The 27427-nt window shown below is 39.2% G+C and overlaps 1 protein-coding gene across 2 annotated transcripts; it reads right to left on the reverse strand.

The window, feature by feature from the left end:
- Window positions 1–389: 389 nt before the first annotated feature.
- tmem131l (transmembrane 131 like) lies at window positions 390–25969 on the reverse strand. Of its 2 annotated transcripts, none has more exons than XM_065956339.1 (34): window positions 25744–25969; window positions 24946–25019; window positions 21018–21061; window positions 18404–18475; window positions 16700–16823; window positions 16488–16604; window positions 15217–15321; window positions 13391–13468; window positions 11427–11568; window positions 11036–11094; window positions 10844–10949; window positions 10625–10727; window positions 10337–10481; window positions 10036–10206; window positions 9502–9568; window positions 9295–9418; window positions 9126–9195; window positions 8917–9026; window positions 8064–8133; window positions 7747–7880; window positions 7312–7454; window positions 6777–6963; window positions 6322–6507; window positions 5742–5891; window positions 5085–5631; window positions 4858–4970; window positions 4470–4639; window positions 4162–4368; window positions 3933–4011; window positions 3340–3446; window positions 3090–3222; window positions 2429–2499; window positions 2144–2277; window positions 390–950 (listed from the first exon to the last, which is right to left on the reverse strand). In XM_065956339.1, exons 1-34 carry the CDS (start codon window positions 25865–25867, stop codon window positions 639–641), a joined length of 4578 nt encoding a protein of 1525 aa, XP_065812411.1. In that variant the 5' UTR covers window positions 25868–25969; the 3' UTR covers window positions 390–638. The 2 variants fall into 2 exon arrangements, with proteins under 2 accessions (XP_065812411.1, XP_020495363.2); XM_020639707.3 differs by having other exon boundaries at window positions 9502–9571.
- Between the last annotated feature and the right edge of the window lie 1458 nt (window positions 25970–27427).

Here is a 27427-nt window from a genome sequence, read left to right on the forward strand (position 1 = left end):
AGTTGGAATCATTTCACATCAAATCACATAGCAGCAGTATTTCTGAGGTCAAGTATCGAAAGTCTCAAGTCTTATGTTTAGATTTGAGGTGATATGAAGTTCACATGAATGCAGGAACAATCAAAGTGGCTGCCATGCTTTTGTTCCAACAATAGCTTAGCCAGCAGACTTCTCTTTCGTGATTCAAGTTTTCATATGCTTAAAGCTTTATGCTTGTGTGGAAAATTAAAAATAATTGATACAAATGAAGAACAGTCGGTGGAAGACGGCAGACTTTTGAGATGGTCTGAGAAAGTAAGAGAGAAAGTAGGACAGACAGGTATATGGATAAAGAGTCATTACTTAAATATGACAAACCGGTAATGTTGTAGAAAAATAACTACTTCAAGTACAAAATCTTTTTTTTTATTTTCTATGATCAAAACTGCAAAACATCTAGAAAAATATACAACAAATGCTTAACCTTTCACAACATTTAACATTTGAAAATGGGAACATAAAAGAAAAGGAATATTCACATTTCCCCCAATAATGATAAAAGAACATTCATTTTCATTTCCTTTCTTTTACATATCAATGTTTTATACGTTTGCACTTATTGTTAAGGTCTGCCATTTCCTCTTTTTTTTTTTTCCCTTTCAAACATCTCCGCAGTAGCCAGAGTCGTTTGAGAGCTGTGAGTTGGAGCTGCGGTTTGAAGAAGAGTTCCAAATGTCCAGGTTCATGTGCGGGCCGAATGGGTTGAAGCTGGAATACTGGATGGGAGCGCACCTCCCCTCTGTCTCCCGGCTGAAGGGAGAATGAGGAGGGGTGATGGGGGAGACGGGGGAAATCGGGGCTGATCGCTCAGGTTGGAAGTGGTGGCTCTGGTAGGGTTCGCTCTGAGGGGTCCAGATGGACCCAAACAGGCTGGACATGGGAGATAGGCTGCGGGTCCCAGAGAAGTATGGCTGTGGAGGACAAGAGAGATGACGATATAAGCTGTCAAACACTTTTTGATCTATTATAGATGGACTGTGCACTGTCTGAAGCAGTTTTCAAAAGACGTATAACACTTCCATGATATTTTCTGACCTTACCTGCGACTGTGTTAATACAATTTTGCTGTCTGCTCCCTGCAGGGATACCTGGCCTAGGTTTCACTTTTTCAGGTTTGCTATCTTGTCTCTCCCTTTTTGGCTAAAACAAAATGACCTCCCTTCTCTAGTGAAGATGCCAGAGTTCCTCCTATTCCTCAACAAAATGTCTCTTCCAGAGTCGTAGTAAACACTGCTTTAATTCCATGTCAGTGTTTCCCACAGAATGAAACTATACCTGTGGCGGGGGCGAAGGTAAGGAAGACATGGGGGGGGGGGGGGTTCTTGTTGATTGAAAGTATTTTCTATAAATAAATAATCACATTACCCTATTTGTATTAGATTTGGTTTTAAATCACATTAATTGTGCTTTAATCTCTACACAACAGGTGGGCGTTGAGCAGGGATGCCGTTGAGTTAATCATTCTTGCTGCACAAAATGATTAAATCAACGGCATTAGGAGGATCATGTTCAATATGAGGCGTTGCACCACAATCATTCATTCGAAGAGGAAGGCAACAGTTCTCTCTCCCTTTATCTGCAGAGCATCCAGACGCTACACTCAAATGCCGACTGTATACGGATTAAAATCTAAATGCAAATGTGGAGAGCAAATATACCTGGGCAGCCCATACACGCTATGTGTGGGATATACCTCATGTATTGTCCCCTTCCCCCAGCCCGTTGTACCCTGTTTAATTCCCCGAAACACTTTGAAAATAACAATCATAATAATAAAAAAAACATAGATGTTTAATAAAGTAAGTTTCTTTTAACACTTAGCAATATGGATTTTAGTTATATCTGTATAACTATCGTCTAATAACATCAGCCCACCAGCAGTTTGCTTCATTATTTCATTAACAAGAAAAACTGAAAAAGCAATTAACGTTGCTTTATATCGTTAATTGCTTATTCCACACTAGACAGCTTGTTTTAAACTACATGTGTTAACTGGCCCTCTTATGTGTTGCTGTGGTAACAGGGATATCGAAGCAAATTTATTTATTTATTTTTTAAATGTAGCAGAGAAGCATCCAGGTAGTTCTGTAGTGTGAATGATCACCTTGCCGCCCACACAGGCTGCTGTGTCCCAGGTTGAGGGTGATTCCTGAGACTGTTCTTCACTCCAGCTGGTCTGACTGCAGTGTGCATTCTGGCCCTCTTGACTGGGATAACTACTCGGAAATGTTCCATTACCTGAAAGATTATTAGGAAAAAAAAACACAACAACTTAAAAAACAAACTTTAATCCAGAGTAGAGTCAATGATGTTTCAGTAACTTTTCTTACTAATTTATATTCTTCATTTTCCTCTAATTTAAATATAGAACTCATTCCTGAGTTAGTACCTATGTAGTTGTTTCCCTCACTGTAGGTGTAGGGACTGTTGCAGTGGCTGTTGGCATTACTCCAAGTAAACCTGCAGGAAACAAGGGAACATTTGATGCAACAGTTTCAACACGAAGAGATAAAACTTCAACATGGAACTGCTCAACCATAAAGACACATCAAGTGAAGCACAGGGAAGGTCTTTATTCAAACTGTAAACCAGGATCATTTCCCTCAACACAGAAGAACTACGTCGTGTGTGTGTTTGGTTGGTTTTATTAGCTGTGTCCATTATGTCCATTACACACATAAATAAAGTTACACAATAGCAAATTTGACGACATATTTGCGCCACAGCAAATATGAATATTAAAAGTCTAACATAATGTTGTTGTTGCTATGGTTAGAAAGTCATTTCTGAAGTGTAGCTTACATTCAGGGTAAGATTTTTGACACATTAAATCCAAAAGTCAGCCTCTTATTGTCTATGTTTCATTAGCAGCTCTAAACATTGAGCTCTTCAGATCGTCTTATATCCAACTCTATTCATCAGCTTCTTTTCGGTGCTGGGTTTCTTAGTAAGAGCGGAGTTTCACACGAAAGAGATCTGTATTACTAGATTTTATTGTAAAAAACAGTTTTTTGGGTTGAGCTTTGACAAAAGTGCATTCAGAAACCTACCCATTGTATGCTGCGGTGGTTGCTGGCTGAGGTATGTAGGGCAGAGCTTCAGTGGTGTTGTATCTGAACTCATTGGTGAGTGGGATGGAGGGAGCGGACCATGTCTCCTCAGGCAAATACTGACCTGTCAGATCTGGAGGATACATGACAACTCTTCAGTACATATCAGAGGTCATGCACACATCTTTTTTTGTTGACGTCACAGACAGATGTACCCTAAAAGAAGTATGTCTTTTTACTGTGACTATACCTGTGTTTCTGTCTAGTCCGGCAGCAACAGCAGCAAAACTTGGGGTGAAGCTGGGAGTTGTGGGTTCTGGGCTTTGGCAAACTTCTTTACGGTACAAGCTGTTCATGCTACAAAGATAAAGAGTCACGAGTTAGACAGGGCAGGGATACAATTTTTTTAATATATTTTTAATATTTAATGTTGGCTTTCCTCAAACAACAGTGTTTATAATGGGAACATTCTCATCAGCGGCCATGATGTGCAAAAGCAAATAAACTGAAAGCTTAATTTGTACTCTGTTAAGTCTCTGATGCTATTTTGTAGCATTGAAGAAACGCTTTGCTGTCCAACATAGATGTTTATTTACATCTACAACATTAAAGGACTTTTTAGTTAAATTTTTACTCACCATTTTTAAATTGATCTGAAACAGTTGTCAGTAGCATCTATGTTCATAGAAAATTAATTTAACTTCAATTTGACAGAAATTTGACACCTACAGGTATTCCTATGTTCTTAACTATTGGTTAAAAAGGAAACTTGTTTCTGTGGAGTTTCATACAATCTTCAGAGCCACTTCTTGTATGCATATGAGTGCGTGTGCGTGTGCTTACCTGAGAGCCTTGTAGTTTGTATTCATGCTCTGGTAGCAGTCTCGTTCTACTGGGTAGACGCCATACTGCATGGATTCCCCTGTGGGAGGAAAAACATGACCAACAAGATACCGTAATTATAGTGACACACATTGTTATTTCAACACTGATTTTGAACTTCCACAATCAAACTTCATAGTCGTTCAAAAGCTATTCTGTCTCTTTGAGATGGTGCACAGGTATTTCTCACTTTTTTTAGATGAGGTAGTGCATGCGTGTGTCCTGGCACTGGGGTCTTTGTCGCCTTCCATGCTGCTGGCGCTGCTCCAGCTGCCCCAGCTCCCCCTGCTGGCTCTCACACTGCCTGACGAGCTGCCAGAGTCTGAACCCGACTCACACACTCCTCTGCTGCACCGCTCGGTGGCACACTTCCGCCGTGTACGAGCTGGAAACACACCTGATAAACATGGACAGGAAGAGTGATATTAGCTTTAGGCATCACTGTCAGGTTATTAAAGCAGCAGAGAGAGAACAGTGACAGGTCAGGATGAAACCAACCATTCTGATTGAGGGCGCTCTCAGTACTCTGTCCGGGCTTTGGTGCTTCTGGCTTGGGGCCGTTGCAGCAGCGGTTCCTGTTGCGGGTCCCACTGATGTTCCGGTCCCCTGTTTTCCATTCAGATTCTTTCTCCCTCTCTTGCATCGCTACAACATTGTGCTCAGGAGCACTATGGCAATAATCAGGAAGAAACAATGAGGGCAGGGATTCTAAATGTTTGGAGCTTTATCACAATGTCTGTGCTTTATGTTGTTTAATGTAGCAATTTGTTCAGTTTGTATTGTTACACAACCAAGAAAAATATCACATAATATTTCACTGTAGAATGATGACAAGATGAACATTTACAAGAGGATTTTTTAAAAGAATAGTGAAAATGGGGTCTACCTGGAGAAGTTTTCTGTCTTCCTGCGACTCCTCTTTCCCTTATTATTTACTGGTACAGTGCCAGTCTCAGCACTCTGTGCTTTCTTTTTCTGCCCTTTGCCGTCTTCTCTTAACTAAATAGAGATAAAATGAAGACATGATGTTTTTTTTGTTCATTAAAAGACATATGCTTTGCTTTACATGTCTAAATGTATAAATAAGGTCAAAACGTTGAAAACTATCTTTACCTCCATTTGAGCATTGTCCCTTTTCTCAGAGTCGATCTTCTCTGCAAAGTGCTTAGCGCAGCTGTTCTCTATAGGACTGCACACCAACAAGCCTGGTCTGGGTCCTGGACTTAACGTGACGTTATCTGGGAAACCAGCAGGCATTTCCATGGGAAACATAACTGCTACGCTATCTTCTATAGTGCTTTGGGGGTCTTCTTTAAAGTCTGCAGGTATCTTTTTGTCCAGCTCGCTAATGAAAGCTGGTTCGTTGTTGTTGCAGACATCAGGGTCTGGGGTCAGGGGAGAGTCCGGTGTTAAGTCTTCATGGTCTTCATCCAGCAACAGAGCTTCAGCGGCTGCTGCGGATGAGCTGGACTTGTATTTGGTGTAATAGAGTGAAACTTTGTGTTTCTTTTGTGACTGGGATGGGGTGACAAGTGATCCTTTCTTTGAGGACTGAGGACGTGGGGCGGGGCTGTTGGCCAGGGCTGGAGAGCCCCGCCCTTTACCTTTATCTGAGGTGTGACCCGTGTCCACATAGCTCTTACAACTGCCCTTCGTTTTACTGCATAAGCAAGAAACAAAGATGCAAAATGAAGTATACAATAAAATACACTTACAGTATTAATCCAAAAGTTCATAGTCAACACGTGAGTCTCTGAGAAGTAGACATACTTGACTCCATTGGGTGTGATATTATTGACGGGGCCGTTATCCTGGGAGAGGACAGAGCTGTGGTTGCTCCTGATGCTGGGTGTGGAGAACTCATTCAGGATATACTGGGCCTGATGGAAGGCCATCAGACACACACCAAACAGTGAGAAGCTGAAACACAAACATGCAGCAGATATTTAGGGATAACTCCTCAAATACACCTAGAAAATTAAAATATAGTACCTGGTCTAAAACAGTAAAAACTGTGATTGGTTAATGTTTTTAGTGAAGGACCATCAGACACTGCTTTTGTTTTTAAAACACATACTTTTCACATACTTGTTGTTAAAGTGTCTGTTTTTTTAATCACATGATTCAAATTGGCAATTAAAGGGACAAAAAGCTTTGATAGCTGTCAGTCCTGTGGGATCTCACTGTTTGAATACTACTCATACATATAACATTCCTCATAAGCAAAAAGAAGCAGATTTTAACCTCCTTTATATTTGTGAAGACAAAAAACTGGAAAAATATGATAACACACAGACATTCCTAAAACATGTTGATGAGAGAGCTCATCACCGTAATAACTTATATCTACCAGGTGAAAATGAGGGTGACCACCCAGAACGTTTCCTCCCAGCTGGGGCCAGGGACCACCTGAGCGCAGAGAGGCAGCATGTGGTGAGGCAGCGTCACATTCAGGGTGAAAGGGAAAGAGGTGCCTCTTGATGTCACCAGGGTAAGATCCCGGATCACCCAGGATGAGGTGAAGTCTGGAGTGAACCTGAGGACACACGCAGACAGAGACAATGAGAGACAAAAAATGGACAGGAGTAAAGGGAATACAGAACAAGATAATAAAAGAGAAGAGGGAGATAGAAATAGGACAAAAGTGTTGAAGAGGAAGTAGAGAGGAAAGAGAAATTGAGAAATAGATGTATGCCCTGCCTCAGCAATAAATAAAAACCTTGTTTAATTTAGACTCAGCATAAATGAGGCCACATGGAAATATTATTTAAAAATAAAAAGGTGCAATCCACTGTGCAAACTTACGCAATGGTGATTTCAGAGGAGGAGTTGTGGTCGAGGCTAAATGGGCGACACTGCAGAACCTCAAATCCAAACCCCTGACACTTGTATCCATTTATATTCATGGACATGACGGTGAGAGGAAGCTCTCCTGCATTCTCCACTTTAAAACTCTTTCTGATGGCGAAGAGCGGCTTGTCGGTGCGCAGGCCTAGGTGTAAAAAAAACAGGAACTTTATATGTTTGTCACCGTTTTTATGTTAATGGTAAATATTCACAAGTGAACTTTGTTGCTCTACAGTCAAACAGTGATATTAACAGGGATTTGATTTACAAAAAAGCAGGAAAACATTAATGCAGAACATTTGATGCCAATTTTCTTTTAAAGGTTGACGATATTTGGACAACTGGACGGTGTGCCCAGGTTTAGTCTATTTATGGGGAACACTATCAGGAACAAATAAAGTCTTGTGGTTCAACTATTCAAGTTATGAAATCGAGAGATCCGTATAAATCTGGAGTAATCACACCCCTGTTTCAAGTTTAAGGTTAATCTCACCATCACGACACTCCATTAGAGTCGACTGAGGAACATTGAAGCGCAGCGACGCACCAGGGCCGGGCAGTTTGCCTCCGACTCTCAGGAGCTCTTTGGCCCCATGACCCTGCACTGTCATCATGTCAAACACTGTCACGTTGTTTCTGAAACACAGTTAAAAAAATCTGTTAAGATCATGTTTCAAAGAACCGTCATTGCACTCAATGTTATGTATTAAATAGTGTTGCCAAATTACCCAAAACACACCATAATGAATGACCAATAAATTTCATTTCACAGGTTTAGTTTTAAGGTCCCTGCATCATGCATGCTGGCTCACCAAAGTTTTGTACGAGTTTGCTTTCAAACGGTCAAGATTTTTTTACGAGATGATAAAACCAGATATACATATTGAAAATGCATGAACAAACACATCTTAGTGATATTAATGATTACCTGATGATGAGAATGGTAGAGCTGCGTTTGTGCTCAGAGGGAGTAAAGACTACAGCGACTTCTCTTGCCTCCCAGGGCTGCAGCAGCAGACGCACAACGCCCTCTCCTGTTTGGTCCTCCACACTGTTCCGCACCTGAACACAAACACACAGGAAGAAATGAGGTAAAAAGCAGCTTAAAAAAAATTACTGAAAAATGACAATTACAGTGTTGTCCATGTGTTTAAGATAACAAATAGGATAAGAAAAATTTAAAGTTAATAAAACAACATTCCAAGTTTGCCATTAGATTATTCCCCAGGATTTCTCAGGATTTACCTTTGGAGGAGAGGCCAACAGAGAAAACTCTGAAGTGCTGATGTTGACCGAGAAAGGGCTGACATCAAACCTGCCAATCAAAAAAGAAAACACAGTTAGACAAATCAATAACAAGAAGGTGTTATCAGAGGGGCACAGGGCTTCAGACAGATGAATAACGCTTTTCTGTATCAAACAAATACCATCAATTCCAGAATACAAGTGTCACCGGGACACAAGATTTCTGTTTTTTTTTGCTCAGAGGACAAAAGAGGTTCAAACTGTCTCAATGTGCAGTGATTTCAATTTTGTTAAGCAAATTTTACAACATGCAGTTTCTGTGCAGCTCTTTCTAGTACCATCAGTTTTCTCCAAGGCAAGTTTGCAATCCTGCTAGCTATGTAGTACAATAGTTTAAGGGTTCTGTAAGCTGAGAGCTAAAGTACTGACCCACAGCCTGTGACCAATTTACCCCAAGTTGCGCAACCCACCCCCTTAGGTTCACTTGTCTTAAATTGAGGATTTTTTTAAAAACTCAATCTAGTACTCCACAATGTCTATTGTCTTAGCAGTATACCAGTGCTTTCTTTAAATGCATGGTTATGACCTAATGCGGGAAAAAAGTTTAAAAAGGGTTAGGGTTAAGTCATCAAGTTTTGCGTAGCCAAGCAACTGCTTACAATACACAATGAATGGTGGCGAATCTTCAGTTGCATCCAGTGGGTGCTGGTGGCGGCTGCACTTTCGGTCTTGATGGTTCATGTCACGGCATTTTACACTGGTATAATGGTCGCACATTCATATAGGATGCAACACACTTTTTAGATGAAATAATGGATATCTTGTGCACCCAATTTTTGGTTCTCTTGCTTACCATTTGGTTAGGAGGTCGAGGGCCTCCAGGGGGGCAGGGTACTGAGAGAGGCATCGAATCTCAACAGAAACCACTGAAGAAGTAGGATTTTTCAACGTAAATGTCTTCACCTGGAGGGAATGAAATCAATAAAGTAAGTAAAAATTTGATAATTTGTGAGCAGAAAATGTTTTTAATTTTTTGGTTGGGGATTGTGAAGTTTTGCCCACCTTGCTCTCATTAACAGGTGTAGCACCAAAGTCCAGAGGATGGGACGTCTCTAGAGGGAGTCTTGGCCACCTGAGAAGAGAAAAGAGACTTCCAAGATCAAACACTGTACAATCAGAAATGACATGACACACATTGGTATGAAAAACAAAGCTGTGATTTGAGACTGACCTGCAGGGCAGTTTCTCTTTGTGGTTCCTCCAGCGGGAGCAGAGTTCAGCAGCCAGTTTGCTGTCTGTGGCCCAAGTCGAGGTAAAAAAGTCTGGGAGGAGGGTTTGCTGCCACTCTGAACGACCTGATGAGACAAAAATGTAAATGAACGAAAGAAAACTCAACCTTTTCTCTCACATAAAGGATTTTTTAGGTGCACTATCTCACCTGTTTCAGACAGTCTGAGTGGGCAGGGTCTTCCGCACTCTCTTTCCGCTTCAAACACCACCTCCCCCTGCTGACAGACACGTCATTTATTAACACATTCAATCATGTCCAGTGTTTACAAACGTAACACAATCATGCTTTCATAAATGCACAAAACTCAACCTGGTGAAATGTCTGTGTGAAGTCAGGGTGAGCCGATGTGTAAACACAGCAGGAAATATTCAGGAATATTCACATCGTGTTAGCAGACAGGACGGATGACGTTTACATCATGTGACCAGTGCAACCTTCTTGCACAAAATAAAGCTGTTCTTTTCATTTTGTTCACTGATACAGTGAGTAAGTTCAATTACATGTCGCATTAATGTGGTGTCCCTAACATGTGTCCCTATTCACACATGTCCCTAACTTGTCATTAGGGAAATGTGTGAATAAATGACTCAGGAACATTTCAGGGACAGACAGTATGACGTTTTCAGGGGTGCATGGGTGAAAAGAGCTCAATACATTCATCCAATAGAGCTGGTTATTTACCTTAGAAGGAGTAGAGTGAAAGTAAAGGGGAATGTGCAGCGCTGTGCCCAGGCTGGTTTCCAGACTCAGGGTGGAAAGCTGGTTGACAGGAAGGGACCTGCTGATCAACTGGAGGGACAGGATATGCCAGCAGCCTTGAGGAACCAGCAGTGGACTGCTAAAGTTCACCACCTGACAGACAGGGGGCAGCAGAGACTGTAGTGTCAAACCCAGTCCACAACTTTGTAATGCAGTGCGCTAAGGCACTGAGTTAATGTTTTCTGATAGGTTTTATATCATCACATGAAGCAGTGATGCTCACCTTCATCACTCCCTGCAGCTTCTGTGAGAGGCTGACGTTCAGCACAGTGAGAGGAAGACTGAGGGAGTTTGTCAACCACAGATCCACCTGGGCAGCGTCCCTTTGTTTCAGCTGGACCATGCTGGATAAATCCCCAACGGTTCGTCTGGAGAGGAGGAAAAAATGGGATTTGAGATTTTCAGTATCTGTATTCAGGGGCCTTGTCACCAAGTAGAAGAACAATTTGCTTAACTGTAATAATTTCCAAACAACAACTTGAGTGTGCAATGGCGAAAAACTCCAAATTACCCTTGTGCGATATGGAATCCCGGGAAGTTGTTAGTTGTCTGGTTTCCCAGAAAATTTAAACCGATATGACTTGTGCATTTCCTTTCGTGGCCGGGCAACGAACCTGAAACGAGACACAGAAGTCTTGTTGATAAAAAAGTTCAAGACATTTGGGTCAAATGCCATTTCACTTATTATAGGCTTTGGCAAGAAATGATTAGAAGTTAAGTGATTAGTCACCTCTGCAGGCAAGTGTAGCCCCTTCAGTGAAGTTCTTTGCTTCTGGTCTCAGGAGAACTTGATTAAATTCCAGGCTGGCCTCCACTTTTGATAACACCTGCATGTCCTGGGGAGATAAATCATCTTGTTAGAGTCTATAAATTGCTTCCTGTAACACACACATAATAGAAAAATAAAGGACAAACTTCTTACCTCTATGTAGAGCATCTTGCCTCCAGAATTTAACAAATGAACTCCTAGCCTCAGTTCCCCTGTAAAAAGAAAAAAGAAAAAGTGAGACAAATAAAATCAGTGTACAGTATATTATATAAAATCATAAAATTAATCATTATATGGGATCCTGATGTATAAATGTACTTAATCTGCTATTGGAAAGTCTCCTTTACATTACTTTGATGTCAATAAGGAAAATTTGCTTGGTAAGACAGAAAGCAAATCTTGAGAAAAGCAATGATAATAAGTAAATCATAAAAATGACCTCCATTTTAACTACAAATCCCTCAGAATTAAGCTGTCTGCTCTTCAGAAGTGATGATGTCTCATTGGCCTCCAGACACAGGATCATGAGTTATAAAAAACCCACCTATGCCAGCGGGGGCCATCAGAAGCACCAAAATGTGCTCAATGACGTAGGGTTTGAGCTTGTCCAGGTCAGCGGGCCGTTCGCCTCGTGCAGACAGATTAATCTGCAGACTGAGGCGCTCCTCACTCTGGAGGCAGGAGCCCTGAAACGGGACAGGAGAGTCGCATCAGTCATGCACCAAACAGGACGAAAAGCATGGGAGCATGAGGAGATATTTGAGAGATAAGACATTCAGTAAATGGAAACAGAAACTAAGACAAACAAGACAATAAAAGAAAAGGGGTCATTTGGATGTTTAAGAGACAAAGTGTAATATATACAGGTGCAGCTCACAGAATTTGAAAACGTGGAAAAGTCTGTGGTATAACTGCTTAATTGGCCGGCTAACTCATCTAACCTGAACCTCATAGAGAGTGTTTGGGGTATTGTCGAGAGTAAGATGAGAGACACCAGACCCAACAATAAGAGATGAAGGCTGCCATCAAAGCAACTTGGGCTTCCATAACACCTCAGCAGTGCCACATGCTGATTGCCTCCACGCCACGTTGATGCAGCAATTCTATTCAAAATGAGCCTCGACCAAGTATTGAGAGCCTAAATGAACACACTTTTAAGAAGGGTCGACATTTCTGTATTATAATCTCTATTTAATTAATTGGTTTTATGTAATATTCTAATAGTTTGAGATCTTGGGTTTTTGACTAATTATAGCCATGAACTACAAAATCAGCTGTAAATCATAATCTTAAAAATTCTAAAAGAAAGGGCTTGGAATATTTCAATCTAGAATAAATGTTTTACTTTTTGAATAAGATTATTTAAAAAAAATCTAACTGTTTTCACAATACTTGAACTAATATGAACTCACCAGTGTAAATAAAAACTGTTAAAAAATATTTAATATTCTTATTGAAACATGGGAAGATAGAAATAAGCTGGCAGCAGCCCACTTCAACCCCCTTAACCACCCATACCCTGTGAGTTACACTCTACAGAAGCCGACAAGTCAATGCTGGGAGAGTGCAAATTTCCCCGTAAACCAGTGGATGAATCTGCTCTTGACGACCTGTCGACAGAAGCCCTGGCCTGGAGCCATGGGGGCTCAAGGATGCAATAGCAAACCTAATCCCCATGAAACCAAGACTACTTCTAACTTCCTTCAAGGTTTGTTTGGTCTATTTACAGCGTAGACTCTGACCAAAGGCCAGTCCTTGATTTTATTAATGAAGTTCTTTAAAACGAACCAGCAGCAGGTGTTGATCTTGGAATGTCACAGCTGTGAGAACTTAAGGTTTCAGTTTGTATCATCACCACATTACTGCTGTCTGCAGATGACTTTTGCATCATGTTTATTGCACCACATTATCACATGGAACCAGACGTCAATTATGGAGTCTCTTGAGAAATTTTAAATCTAGCGGAAGATCTCCCCCTCCTCAGGGGCTCTGCCAAAAACAGAAGGCAGAGGGCCAGTAAGTTTGAAACTTAGAAGAGTGGGTGAAACGAGAGCCGTGAAAAAGACTCTTTGTATGAACAAGCTAAAAATAATGCAGGATTATACGTCATTAACATTTAAATAGTTAAACTCTCTTTGTACTCCCCTTTTTCCTCAGAAACAGCTCATTGTTTTCTTATTAACAAGTTAAATTCCTACAGTGTATATTATCTGAGTAAAATAGTTTATTTCTGTCTCCATTTGAAGAAGTTGGGGAATCATCTCTTATGGAAAACGTCATTGCACAAACTGAAATCAAAGGTTTACTGAAATAATCTGATTATTCATAGTTTGTGTTTTTTTCATTATGAAGAAATAGTAGATGCAATTTAAGAATTTCTGAGGTAATTAAACGTGTGTAAACTGAAACAAAACATATAAGACACATATATTTAGTGTAAACAGGATATGCGAGTACATCTTAGAATCTGTGAGGCGAGGTTCTTTCAGTAAATGTAATCTTAAATACCTGAGGATTGTTGAACAAACTCTTGGGTAAGCTGCACTCCAGGAGTAGACCAAGTATGGTGATGTTAGAGGCATCTTCCTGCAGGAGGCACAGAATGACAATATAAATGGGGAAAAGGCCTTTAGAAAAACAAATGATTGTCATCAATGTTTACATCCAGCATTGTCATTAGCATTGAAGAATATGTAGAAACATCAGCAATGACACTTATCTTTTTCCTTTTACACCCTACATGACCCTTCATGACCATTAGTAACTACAAAGCCAAATTTAACTGAACTCTCCGGATACACGCTGTCATGCGCAAATTATAGAAACGCAACCTTCTACAGAGCAGCATTGGTTGGTTTGGTTGCTAAGTGAGCAAATCATTTAAAGCAATTAAACAACTTTCTACACTCACAGATCTGCAAACACAGACTTCTTAACAACTGAAAACTGTGGTTGTAAACTTCTGAAATCTTTGAATGAGGATTCAATGTTGTCAAGTTCATCACTAATTCTAATCATGATCATTTTAGACCAACTATATTTAACCAAATATCTGCAGTTAAACCTGTCTGTCAAAGGCTGTCAGTTATACATCTTGAACAACTACAGCATCCACAAATAATATGCAAAACCCCTGACAGGCAACTTAACACTTAATACAAATATAACCAAGAATTTAACTTGTTTTATCTTGATAAAATAAAATTGAAGTAAACCACGATAGGCTGTTGGTTTAAAATGTTTGTAGGTATTAGATTATAAACATTGAATAGTGGGCATGTCATTTTACAAGGAACAGCTGACGACAACACAATGATGCTGATGGCCACATAATTAGATAATTTAAGATATAATTAGATAATCTGCAACTAAAAAATAAAGATTTTAGTTAAATAGGCACAATGTTTTTGTCTCAATTGGTTGGGGCAAGCTAGGATAAGCACACTTCACATGTTTTTTGCAGGAAGAAAAACATGATTGGATTCAGTCTCTTGAATATACCCTCATTTAGCTATAAAGTGTTTAACAGGTACATAAAATGATCTGAAATTTTGGGTTCTTTTTTATTCAATCTCTAACATTCTCATTTAGTATCATGCTCCACTATCAAACTCCCCTCACACTTTTATGCACACCCATTTATCATAAGCTTTTAAATATCTAATGGCCAGACAAAGTGTTTTAGCCTTTAAATATCACGTGAGGCAAGTGCAGAAAAGGCTGATGAGGAACCCAATGAGGATGATAAGAACATAATATAATATAAGAATATTTTAGTTAAGCATATGATTAAAAGGGAAACTTGCTGAGAGATTCTAAGTCTGCATTCAGCACAAGCAGCAGCTGTCTGAGTGATTGTGGAAGCTGAAGTGTCTCTACACTCGGCCAAGATGACATTTTGCAACTGCTACCCCACTTCCTGTTGTGTGGGCGAGAATTCCTCTCAGATCTCTCGCACTTCTTCAAAGAGCGTGAACTGAATTTGTCAATGTAGTGGTGTTTCTGTAAGGCTTTAAAACGTGTTCAAATGAATGTGCATAAGCATGAGTATTTTTTAAAAGGGTGCGGGTGAGATATATTCTGTATGCAAACGAATAAAGAACAAATAAAAAAAATAATGTGAGATTATTCATGCTGACTGCACGTATATTAAGTCATTTTATGACAACAAGCGCTCGTCAGTGTGTATCACAAGGCTTTCTGTGTTCATGTATGCAGCCGTCTGTTTATCTGGGCTGGAAGGAAAGGGGAAATCAGCTGTTTCCAATGATGACCTCGTACTCACTTATATGCATAGACTGCACAAACTAACACACAGCAGTTGTTATACATACCTGAGTTTGGGTCAGCTTAATGCTCTGGATGTGAGGGAATATCAACGAACTGTCTTTTCTTTGGACAGACTTTAATGAACCCTGGTGAACTCCCACACCAAATACCTGGAAAACAAGCATAGTTACCATTAAGAAAAAGATTATGAACAGCACATTAGTTATTATTACAAGAACTGACAGTGTAGAAGCAAACAAATGTCTGAACTGAACTTCCACAGGAGCTTGTAACACATTAGCTGGTGTTTTGTGTTTCTAAATAAAGAAGGTCCATTTCTTATAATGTAGCAGCACAGATGATGTCGCATTTTCCAAACTGTTACAATTATGTTTGACCTGTTGTTATGTTCTTAAAATAAGGAGGGCACTTTGTAGGTTACAGAACACTTCTAATGCTACCTGGAGTAGGATTTAATATTAACATAAAACTGAAAACAAACAGCTGATTTAGCCAAATAAAGTTTGTAATCTATCAGTGGGTGGTGTTAAAAATACACCAAGATGCCTAGAGAATCTATGTATAAAGTAAAACCCTACTTTATTATATATTTTGACAGGAATTGGTACGTGCCCAACTTAGTGGTGAGCAGAAAACCTAATTTTAGCTATATAAAAAGATTTGGGGTTATGGTTTAATGGCAGACAATAATGACTTATACAGTACAAATAGTAGAAAAGCAAATGAATTTCTGAAACTTAACAGGTCTTTGAATGATGTGAAGGAAATGGGACTGTTAAAGGCAGTGTATGCATGTTTGGGTGTGTTGTTTACATATGAGAAACAGTGGCCCAAGTTCAACGTGGAACAGGTGAAACATGAAACACCTCTAAGTTGATTTCATTACATTTTTTTTCATATTGCAGTTTGACACAGGTCCAGTTTTACCACTGGTAAACGTTGAAACCAGCATTATAACAACTTAAATTAAGATTTTAAAGACATTGAAATCACACAATAGTTAAACACTCAAGAGACAGCACAACCAGTTCAAGAGGAATAACAACAAGGACTCAAAGACTGGAGAGTAAACCTATCAAGAGGATGCAGCAGTTAGAGGCAGGCAAAGTGCAAGTTACCACACTGTCTTCTAATTATTTCAGTAACACAGTAAACAGGCACAGATCTCTTGAGGTGAAGTAAACGCAGTGTTTTATGTTAAAGGCAATGGTATATAAACTGAATAAATGTTTTTTTCATGTAAAAAGAAAAACACCACTCTGATGCGGAGTGTCTATGAGTAAAACTTACACAGCCATGACTGATGTAAACTGACCTGGTATGAGAGAAGCCCATTGGCTGATGTGTTTATAAATAATGTGTTTTCTACATTGCCCTCCTCAGATGGCAAGAAAATTAGTTTGAAAGATGCCTTCCCTCTGGGTGGGATTACCTAGGACAGGATAGGAGACAGGAGAAGTTAGTTCAGATTTTGTTTTACAGGTAAGACAATTCTGCTTGAACACACAGATGAACACACACACTCACTCTTCTGTGAAAGAAGGGTATGTAAAAATGCCTGCTGGATGTAAACATTGACAGCAGTGTCACAGGAACATCCTGGCTGGGATTTTGTATATATATGGTTTCAGCTCTTGCCAGCCCCAGCGGCCTGAAACGACAGACAGAACAGCATCTTAAACAAAGGGCTCTCAATGAAACAGACACATTTGAAATTAGATTTGCATTAGGACTGAAGCAGTTGCAGTGGTGAAAGTTAATTTAAGGAAGTAACATTTTCCCATGTCAAATGATCATTTATTTAATGCTAGATATTAAAAAAAAACATTTACCATAATTTATTTCCTTTGTTGTGTTGCACCACAATTAGAGCAACATTTAATATGTAAACCATCAAAGCCAGGAAACAAAATCATTCAAATATGTCCATTTGCATTTTGAAGACTAGAGAAGAGAGGCCTTTAATCCATCCTGAGTCAGTGTTCATAAGGAAGAGATTAACCGAGTAAATTGGTCACTGAATAACTATGTTTTGCATTGTGTCAATATGGGAAAAGCTTTAGGAGTAAAAGCTGACAAGTTGATTGGGTCTTTTCAAAGAAAATACTATTGAAAAAATAACTTCACCATGTACGGGTACTATAACTACACTCAATGCATTTTATTTTAAAGATCATTGATTGAAACCACACTGGAGCTTCTTCCACTTCCTGTTTGTTTTTGAAAGTGTGAATTTACTTTCACTTTAGGCAAATGAAACGCCCACTCAGCAGAAAAACATGGACAGGTCAAAGTAGACATTTCCTTTTTTGGTTTGATGTTCATAACATGAGCAGTATTTTTGGCTTTTTTGTCAAACAGCATACTGCCGACATTCATTCGTTTGCTAACCTGTCAAAACACAGTCTGCTTCAAATGTTGTGTGAAATCCATCAGTAAACAGCATCTAGCCACACAGACAAGCATACTGCTGCTACATTACATAAGCTGCATCATTGTATATAATTCAACATTAAGTTAATCAGTTAGTTTTTGATTCCATTAGTTTAAAACTAATGATTTTGTCAAAGCTTCAGGATTATTTACTGGTGATTGCTTTTGATCTGACAGTATAAATAGAAATGCTCCCACAGTTTGCACAAAAAAAAAAAGAGCACAACACTGTGGGGACTTTGTTTGCACTATTTAAGTGTCCAAATATTTTTCCAGTACTTTTTGGTGACTTGCCTGCTTCATGGATTCCAAAAGTACGGAACAAAATGCTACAAAATAGACGCAGCTTGTGAATTTTTTGTATTAAATAGGCAATGGGGATTGCCTTCCAACCATAGCATTACGTCTAATGTTCTGGGAGTATGGAGACAAACAGTGAAGTTCTTGACCCTTCTGACTGAGGTCAACCATCTCCACTATGTGTCTGGATGCTGGGAAAGGAAGCCTACTGCCATACTTGGATATCCTGTCTGTTTTTAGGGCTGAGGGCCCCCAGCTTTATGAATGTTCCCTTTTCTTAATACTGATCACAGCGACAGGTGTTTGAAGGTCACTGTCTTATTCTAATTTGAATTAAGTACGGTAAGTGTAGTTTTAAACTTACTCAAGACTAAGAGGAGTTGAAATGAGGGATAGTTGTTATTGGGTGTAGTAAAGTATTTCGTCATTGAAGCTGAAAATGAATAAGCTGTCGGCATGTCAGAGCATGTAAAACCAAGTCTAGTGAACAGGACTTACTGCGTCCCAAACTCCAACGTCGGGGGCTGAAAATTCAAGGTCCTCCCATTCTCCCGTGTATATGGAGAGGAGCTGGTGGGGAAAAAAAACAACATTAGCACAGTATTTATATCTCATTAGTATTTTCCCAACATTTTGAGACAAGAAAACAGCGTCCTGTTTTCCAACAGGGCATGTGACGGTTCACATGGATGCATTTACAGGCAACTATTACTGCCCCAAGACAGAGGTCAAACCACTATTAAAGAAGTTAATTATGCACAATGAATAACAGGAGATTGCAACACAGTAATGTTCACAATTCACAGAAACAGGGCTGCAGGGTTGTCAGCCTTGTCCACACATAGTGAGTCTTTTAAATGTACATTTCCCCCTCTATTGTTTGAGAAAAAGATCCTGCAATTTATCACTTTTGCTTTTAACACAAAAAAACTTTCTGAATATGTTGTGCAGTGATGAAAAAAAAGGACAATGAATTAATTAATTTAGCTGTTCTCAGAAACGAAAGAGTAATACTGCCTCATGGTAAAAATTAAAAATCCCCTTTCTCTCTTCCTGCTGTAGATTAAGTTCATTATCGCAAATTCAAAACCATAACTCTACAAACAAACACAAGTTGCCGGTGTGGTTTTACATGATAAGACGAGGGACAGTGTCTCATTGATTGCATAACAAGAGCTCTTCTCTATCCCTCTCACTGCAGTTGTAATTGTTAGTTAATTCCTAACCTGTCATAAAGTATAACTTCAAACAGCGTGAGTCAGAGCAGAAAAGCTGTGTGGGTGAGCATTTGAGGGGTCAGATGTGAAGTGGAAATGAGGTTGTCTGCCTCTGAGGAGTGTTGAGTGACGGCATAGAGCTGCTAAAGATCATCTAGCATGCTTGTTTTCATTTTGGTTTTAACATTTTATAATTGTTCATCTAATTAAAAGCAGATACTTGGGCAAGCACAAACTAACTACAACACAAATATATTTTTAAAAGCAGGTGCACTCTCCTAAATGTCTAGTATTTCTTATCGATTTCTTTTAGTTTCAGCTCCTCATGTACTTCTTTCAAAGGAAGATGAGGGCTTTAAGCTGGGCATAGGTTTAAGTATTTTCTCCAAATTCAACAGCAGCTGCCCTGAGAGAAAAACTTCACCTCTCTCAACAGGCGTACCGCTGAGTTGTTTCCAAAGGGTTCTGTCCACTGCCACAGCACAAAAATAACAAGTTATGTTTGGCGCTATTTGATCCCCTGGATCTAACTCAAATAAAGTCAATGTTAGCAGTGACCTCAGCCGTGCTCCATGGGAGAGGTTAGGATCAGTGGAGAGTTTGGGTCACCTTGTGTTGATACGCTCTTGTAAATACAGGCAAGAGAGTTACAACTTTTTATTTCTTATGCCATAGTATTTACAATAATCTGCAGATATGGATAGTTTTGTTTGAGGAAATATATATTTAAAACAGCTCAAAAGGAAGAGAGATGAGACGTTTTGACACTGGGCTGGACTGAGAAAGAGATATCTTTGACCTCTGTATCTGCAGCCTGCTTTGCTCCTCAGGCTGGGAGAGAGTGATGGCAGGCCTGCTGAGTGCCTGATAACCCAGGCACGAGAGGGCTCGCAACCCACAGCTCGACAGGTCAACCAGTAGTACCTCTAACCCTCGATTAGAAAAGCCCATATTCCCACACTGCTCAGTATCACTATGGGGCTATTAGAGTCATGTTACTCAGACTTTGGAAAAGCTCCCTCCAGAGCCAAACAAGACGTGACTAGTACTGTTCACGAGTAAAAAGCTGACTTCAGCTTGACCATGAGCAAACCTCCGGAAATGAAAGTATTGTAATCCTATCCTTATCCTAGTACGTTATTAAATGTTAAAGACAATACTCACTAGAAATACCAGTTAAATCATTGTTGTTTATTAAAATCTTGTAGAGAAGAGTCAGCCAAACTGTACTTTGGGTGCTGGGAACATACTTGTAGCTTTAGGCATATGATGGGCTGGGCTCTTTACATTACTGGCATGGCTTCTCTAGAAAGATAAAGACAGAAGGAGCCAACGCAAACAGTTGGATATGTATGCTTAACTTGAAAAAGAAATAAGTATTTAACATCAGTAAAAGGGACTGATCTGTTTATGAGCAGGCTGCACTTAATGAATTGTTGCTAATTTTCTGCAAACAATTATTTTCTGAAAAAAAAAAAAAAAAACAAGAACAAAAACAGCTGAGAAAGACAGAGCACCCCCCCCCTCCTTTTTCTTTCAAGGAGTTTCTAAAATTAGTCAGGAATTCAGTTCTGTGCCTCTCTAACACACGCCCCCAAAACTCTCCCAGTCACACACACCCCCCTCACTCCCCAACATAAACAACATCTCCTTCATACATTTTAAGACTTTTGGAAAGCTTGGCTTTGGCCAAGTAACCAAAGCAAATGCCATTCATGAACAAGTGGAAACCTTTCATCAACTTCCACCATTCCTTTGTCTCTTGTGTCTTTTCATCTGGGTCTTCTTACTGCCATGTATGACAGTCATCTCTCACTCAAGGTGTGATAAGTAATCAAATGTGTGAAAACAAAACAACAGAGCAGTCTCAGAAATCTGAAATAAGAAATGGGTACCTGTCTTCAATTGGAAGACCATCTTTTCTTCGCTCCTTCTCTATCTGAAAATGGAAGAAAAATACACATAAGTCAGTGTGATCAAAACAGCACATTGCAACTCTTTCTACATTCACACTGTGGCCTAGAAAGAGTCATATCAGGAGGCTGCTTAAGTCAAATCAAGTTAATACTAAAAACTAGTGGTAGTGTGTAAGTGGTAATGAACCTTGACAGAAAAAACTACTATTGGAAAAATGTTCACAGTGCAAGAGTTTATATTTGTTTATATCTTCAACAAAGCCAAAGGTTTTATGTTGCATAAAATATAATTTCACTGTAAATAAAACAAGTATCCCAAGTAGGAAACTCGCATAGCCTCAGGAAAATAAAACTGTCATTGCATCTTTTTCGACTCTCAGGGTTAGAAAGCAGGCAGCAATTTCTGCAAGTGTTGGTAGATTATATTACAGTTCTCAGAATAAAACAAGGAACATCCAGTTTGATGTCCTATCCATGTTCACACAGTGGTCGGTCAAGCAGGATAAGTGACGCTTTTATGACGATCTGCAGCAACAAGTTGTAATAAGGCTATAATTAAACAAACCGCTATACAAAGCAGCAGATGGCTGCTGACATAGAGATTTCATTTTTACTTTGTCTTATAAAACAAACAGTAATGTATATAACTAGACTTCAAATGATCATTCTAATAATACACCTTGTGTTGGTTTAGTGAGTTTATCAGAAATCTGTATCCATCTGCCAATCAGCTAATTAAGATGCTTTGCTTGTGGTTGGGGAAATTTTTATTGAACAAAACAAAAATAAACATCAATAAAATATGTACATTTGTGTTTTCTCAATTTGCAGCATAAATAACATTTCCTTTTTGGAGCATCATTTCAGAAAGTCATTTGATTATCACAAATCAAGTTAACTGAATTTCTTGTGAAAATCGAGTTAAGATTGACCATGTTCACACTGCAAGGCATTGCCTAACCAGGTTACACTTTGTCTGTCAACATACTGCATGTACTGAGTGTTGTTTTGGTTCACTCTTCCAGAGGGGGAAGTGGACTGATCAGTCAAATTGAGGTGATCACTGTGCTTATCCTCTGCATGTTCATATGTATTGAATCTATCCTGATGGATAGCTCAGTTTGGCACTGACCCGAGAGTGAGAGTAATCTTTTCAACATATTTTTAAATGCAGTAAAACAATTATGAGGGATGAACATTTCCATTATTATTAAATGTGGCATATTGAGTAACCCAATTAAAATAACAAGAGAGCACTTCCAACAGCAGTTCAAACACTGGTGAAGTGTACTAGGCTATGTTCTTCATGTATGGCCGACAGAGATAAGCTTTTAGTCTCTTCAAACACAGATCATACAGTTTCCATAGGAACAATCCTTGGCCTTATAGCTAAATCATGTCCACACCACTAACAACTGTAAAGCGGGACACATAATTATAGTGACTGCAATAAACACTACTATGAATCTTCAGTTGACATGCTATCTCCTCGAACCTTTCCACCTGTTTTCTTCCTAACCCGTCCGTGTTGAACACTAAGCCCAACACACAGCTTAAAGAAGTAAAATAAAAATAAATCTTGAAAGCAGGTATCTGATGCTTTGCAATCTCTAATCTGAAGACAAGTTCAGCAATGACACCATTTGCTTCCGTTAGCCAGTAATGCTTTAGACATTCTTATTCTTAAGAGCAAGAAACTCTCTTTTATATGTATTCAGTTGACTGTATCTTAAGGTGTAGGATTGTATTATGGCAATCAATATAATATGCTATAATATGGTGTCATACCAGGCTTCTTGATTGCAGTTAATAAGCAAAAAACACACATTTCTATTTAAATATCTACTAAAAGTTTCTCAATCGTCGTACTTTAAATTTTGCAGAGACAGACTTTGATCTACTGATTCTTTCTATCGTTACACGACCACTGTCTTAATATGGCAAAACGTGCATGTTTTCAGCATTAAAATTTCCAACCAATAGATCTCTGTATTATATCCTATAACACCCCCAACACCTTCATAGCTGGGCTTAACTGAAAGAGCCAAAACAGATTTTCCAGCTGATTAGGCTCAACAATGACAGAACACATTCTAGTGCAGCTTGTTGCAGCAGGTGAGCCGGTAATACACGACGAATATTCATTGGAGCATTTGCAAAATCATTTAATTCTATTAACAGGGGTTAAGAAACTGCTTTGGTCTCTAGGGTCTCTCCTAGGTGTATCTGTTAGGAGGGACGGCCTGCATGATCAATTAAACGAAACAAACACAAAACCAATTTCACTTAACTTCAACAAAAGAGTTTCCCCCCCTTTTGTTAGTAATTTTAATTGTGACTTCAGAACAACATCTGTTTTCCTTAAAGAATCAGGCTAAGTTTTAAATGTTTGTGTAATGTTATTTCATAAAGTTTAAAAATGATGCCATAAAGATACTTCAATGGAGGTACAACTCCAAATGGATGTCACTAGTCTATAACACAAATTGGGTAATGAAAGTGATAGAAAACTGTATCTTACAATGAGGAGGAGACTGGAAAGCACCTAGTTAGATTTACAGCCAATCCAAACATGTGAACCCTAATCAAATCCAAAACTGGGAGTAAATGTTACAAGAGATTTATGAGGTGAAAAATAGAAAAAATGACTTAACTCTAGTTACAGACAATATCTGCTTAGTGATGATCACTGCAGCCTAAACTTGACCTCCAGTTTGATATTTACTCTGCGTTATGACACTGCATCTCCTGCATCACTACAGTAGCTACATACAGTATGCTATTTAACCAGCAGCTGCACTCTAATAAAGAGGAAATAAAGACACCCATGTCATGCTCTATTTCACATGGCCCATGTAACTGAGACAGCAGCATTCACTGCTGCCTATCTAAACATGACACCTAACAATGTCAACATTTCTGCCATCTGCCAACTGGTCAGTCAGGTAGAGATGAGTGGAAAATGTATATCCAAGCACTGACAACAACCCCAGGCCTCTTCCCTTTCTTTTAATCAACAAAATTTCAAAAGCAAATATATTAACACCTCCTGCGTCATCGCTTGTGTTTCTATGGTTATTTCTGCAGTGTGTAGATTGCACACGAGTATTACAGCAATACAATGAACTAAATATAAACATGTGTGATATGCAAAACTACCTTTATTTGATTTTTATGTAAATACATAACTATTTATAAAATGTCCCTGAGGTCAATTGATCATGCCTAAAAGATACATACTTAATGTTGAAACTACTTGGATGCAATGTCATAATATTTTCTACTTGTATTCAAGGCAACCAAATCATTCCTTTTACACCTGTTAACAAAGGCCTGCAGAAAAAAAAAAAGCCACACCCCCCTCAGGTAACATGACAGTCAGCTGTTGACCTCATCACAGGTTATAAGTAAACAATGAACTCCTGCCTTGTGTGCTTGTCCTCTACTTCTTGACTACATCACAATCACACCGGCATACTTGATCATTTTTTAATTTAGGATATCTCGAGTCAGATTGCAAGAAAAATCCTGCACAACACAAACTACAGAGTGGTTGGCGGGCTGCAGACTCAACAACATAATGGACACTATGTACAAAAGAAAACAAGGAGGAGCCACATGGCAGGTGGCCTCCCACTCTGGTTTCATTTCAGTATTTAACTATGAATTAGGTAGCTTGATAACTACATAATGTGTAAAAAAAAAAATGGTGTGATCACAAAGCTGTTCACTCACTGATATTTCCTGAGGTATACAAAACTGCACAACTCATCGACAATGAGTAAAACACAATGGGGGGTACACTAACCCACACGTGTTCTTGCATGAGGCTACAGATGAGTTATTTGCGTTTACACACAAAAAAATACAACATAAACACAGCCAAGAGAGAAATTAAAAGATTTACCTGAAGTGGGACTAATGGGTCTGCATCCTCTGGTTGCCAGACCTCGACCACGCTGGTGGACATCTGACTCAGAGCTTTTGTGGGAGCAGCAAAAAAACCAATACATCAACACACAAATCAACAATGATGTTTGATGTTTAAAGCAACAGTGGGAAGAAAAACGAGTTGGGGAAACGGGGTTTGGAGCTTTTAAAGTGCACAGGACCAACCCCCCCCTCCTCTGTTTACTACTCATAAATGAATACACTTGAACGGCGTGAATGTTAATCAATCAGACAAGTGAGGAAATGACTTGGACTCGGGCAGGCTGACAAAGGCTGTTTGCTAGCTTCATGATTAGCAGGCAGGTTAGCTCTGGTGGCTAACGAACTTGGGACTGGCAGTAATGCAGCACAGACGTCTCCTTTAGCCATGTAGAGTAATTATTGTATCTAAAATGACAGCAATAACAGCAAAGTGTCGCTTTTAAGTCCACGCAATGCGACACTTCCCTGCCTGGTTTCAGTGAAACATTTACACCAAAAAGCAGAACAGGGAACTGGCAGCTAGCGTGAAACTAGCAGGCTGACAAAAAAAAAAAAAAGAACATGTTTAATATTGTGGGAAAATAATAACGACTCAAGCGTATTCAACAGAATATTTTTCGCCAATTTTACTTCGGCAAAGTTGTTCGGATAATTTAGCCTGACGAGCATTTTTCCTTGTTAAAATGTCTGGTTGTCATGTTCAGGTTAGGCTAACTCAACGCTGCACCTCCGGAGTGGAAAATAACAAAAAAAAAAAAGGTGAGTAACAAACCTTGCAGCTGTGCCCCTCCGTGCTGTACGCAGGGTAAAAGCAATTGTAGTATTCCGAGTAGTATATTGATCCACGTTTTCCTGTGACAGTGGCTGCCTTGTTGGAAGTCCTGAAGCCCCGCCATGCTGCCCTCTCTCTCTCTCTCTCTCTCTCTTTCTCTCTCTCTCTCAGCTAGCAGCCTTACCTTGTGTTTCGCTGCGTTGCTCTTTCGCTCGCTCTCTCTCTCTCTCTCTCTCTCTTTCTCTACCGAGCAGCAGAAACAGAAACAGCAGCAGCAGCAGCAGCAGCTCCCTCCCTCTGCTCCCCCTTCCCTGCCTCCTCAAACACACTGTACAGTGAGAGCAGACACCACTCACACTTTGTACAAAGCTGTCTGTCTGTGTGTTTCTGCTGAAGGTAAACCGAACAAAGTTAACCCACCCACCCCCCCCCAAAAAAAAGGGATGATACAAAGGTACACTTGTTTAATGCACCCTGGTTGAAAGGAACTAAAATACAAAATAGATGTAATAATACTGAACATGAGTACTTCCACCTCAAGACTTCCATCCCACACATTTTAGAGGGAAACATTATCAAGTGAAGTCAACTTATTTTGAAAACAAAATCACATTAGTTACACTCGTCTATATTATATAACATTTCATTATATTGCACTATATTATATTATATAACTGCACTCTGCATTACTGTGGTACAACACTGCCTCTCTTCTCTGCTGTTTTACATTACTTGCTGCTATTTTATCATACCAAGTCACTTTAATCACTTGTCACTTTATCTTGTCATTCTCTACAAATACTGCTTAATTCCCCCCAGTTAATTTCATCATTCATTTTGTACTTGTATATACCCCGTTTTTATTTTTATTTATCTTATCTATTCTGTTTAATGTGTATTTTGAGCGTTCTTGTCTGTGCTGCTGTAACGCCCAAATTTCCCCTCTGGGGATCAATAAATTATTATCCTATCCTATCCTTATCCTACATTAAATTAAAGGGGAAACTTGCCCACTCTTTAACTCCATTACCTGTACAAGCCAATAACAGTTAATAAAAGTGTACACAAGAAGTAGTAAAACATGTTTCAACTGGAAGATATCTTTAAAGATTGTTCCAGTGGTTGGAAGCATTTCGGCCTTACACCTTTCAAGACAGCAGTGTCACGTTGGGGCTTCCAACATGATCGACATGTTTATAAATTGATTGCAGTTCCCACTTTAAGAGATTGCCTTTCAAACTAACTGGCTTTGTTTCTGGCATAATTGTTAAGAGGCTCAAGAGTTTTGATAAGTAAAAAAAAAAAAAAAAAAAGAAATCGAACCCCAGATCTTGTTTTGTGACCATTCAGAGGGGGCTGCACTTTTATAGGGAACAATGAACTTAAATACTGAATCTAATATGTAGCAGCTAAAGCTATTTAACTAGAAAATTCAACCAGCTTCTTTTACTTGTTTAATATATTTTTATTTAATGTAGCATTGGTTAATAGGAACTTTTAGTATGTTAAACACAATAAAAGCTATTTCTGTCTCCATTATATGAATGTATGCCATTAACTTAAGGTCAGGTGAAAATCCTCAGTCAGTGTCATTACTGCATTTCTAATCTCTTGTAAGGACAAAACCTTTAACCAAATAAGCTGCAATTATCAGCAGTGTTTAAGTTAGTGCTAGTGAGGTAAA

The sequence above is a fragment of the Labrus bergylta genome, chromosome 1 (genome assembly GCF_963930695.1).
Source record: "Labrus bergylta chromosome 1, fLabBer1.1, whole genome shotgun sequence".
In the NCBI taxonomy this organism is placed as follows: Eukaryota; Metazoa; Chordata; class Actinopteri; order Labriformes; family Labridae; genus Labrus; species Labrus bergylta.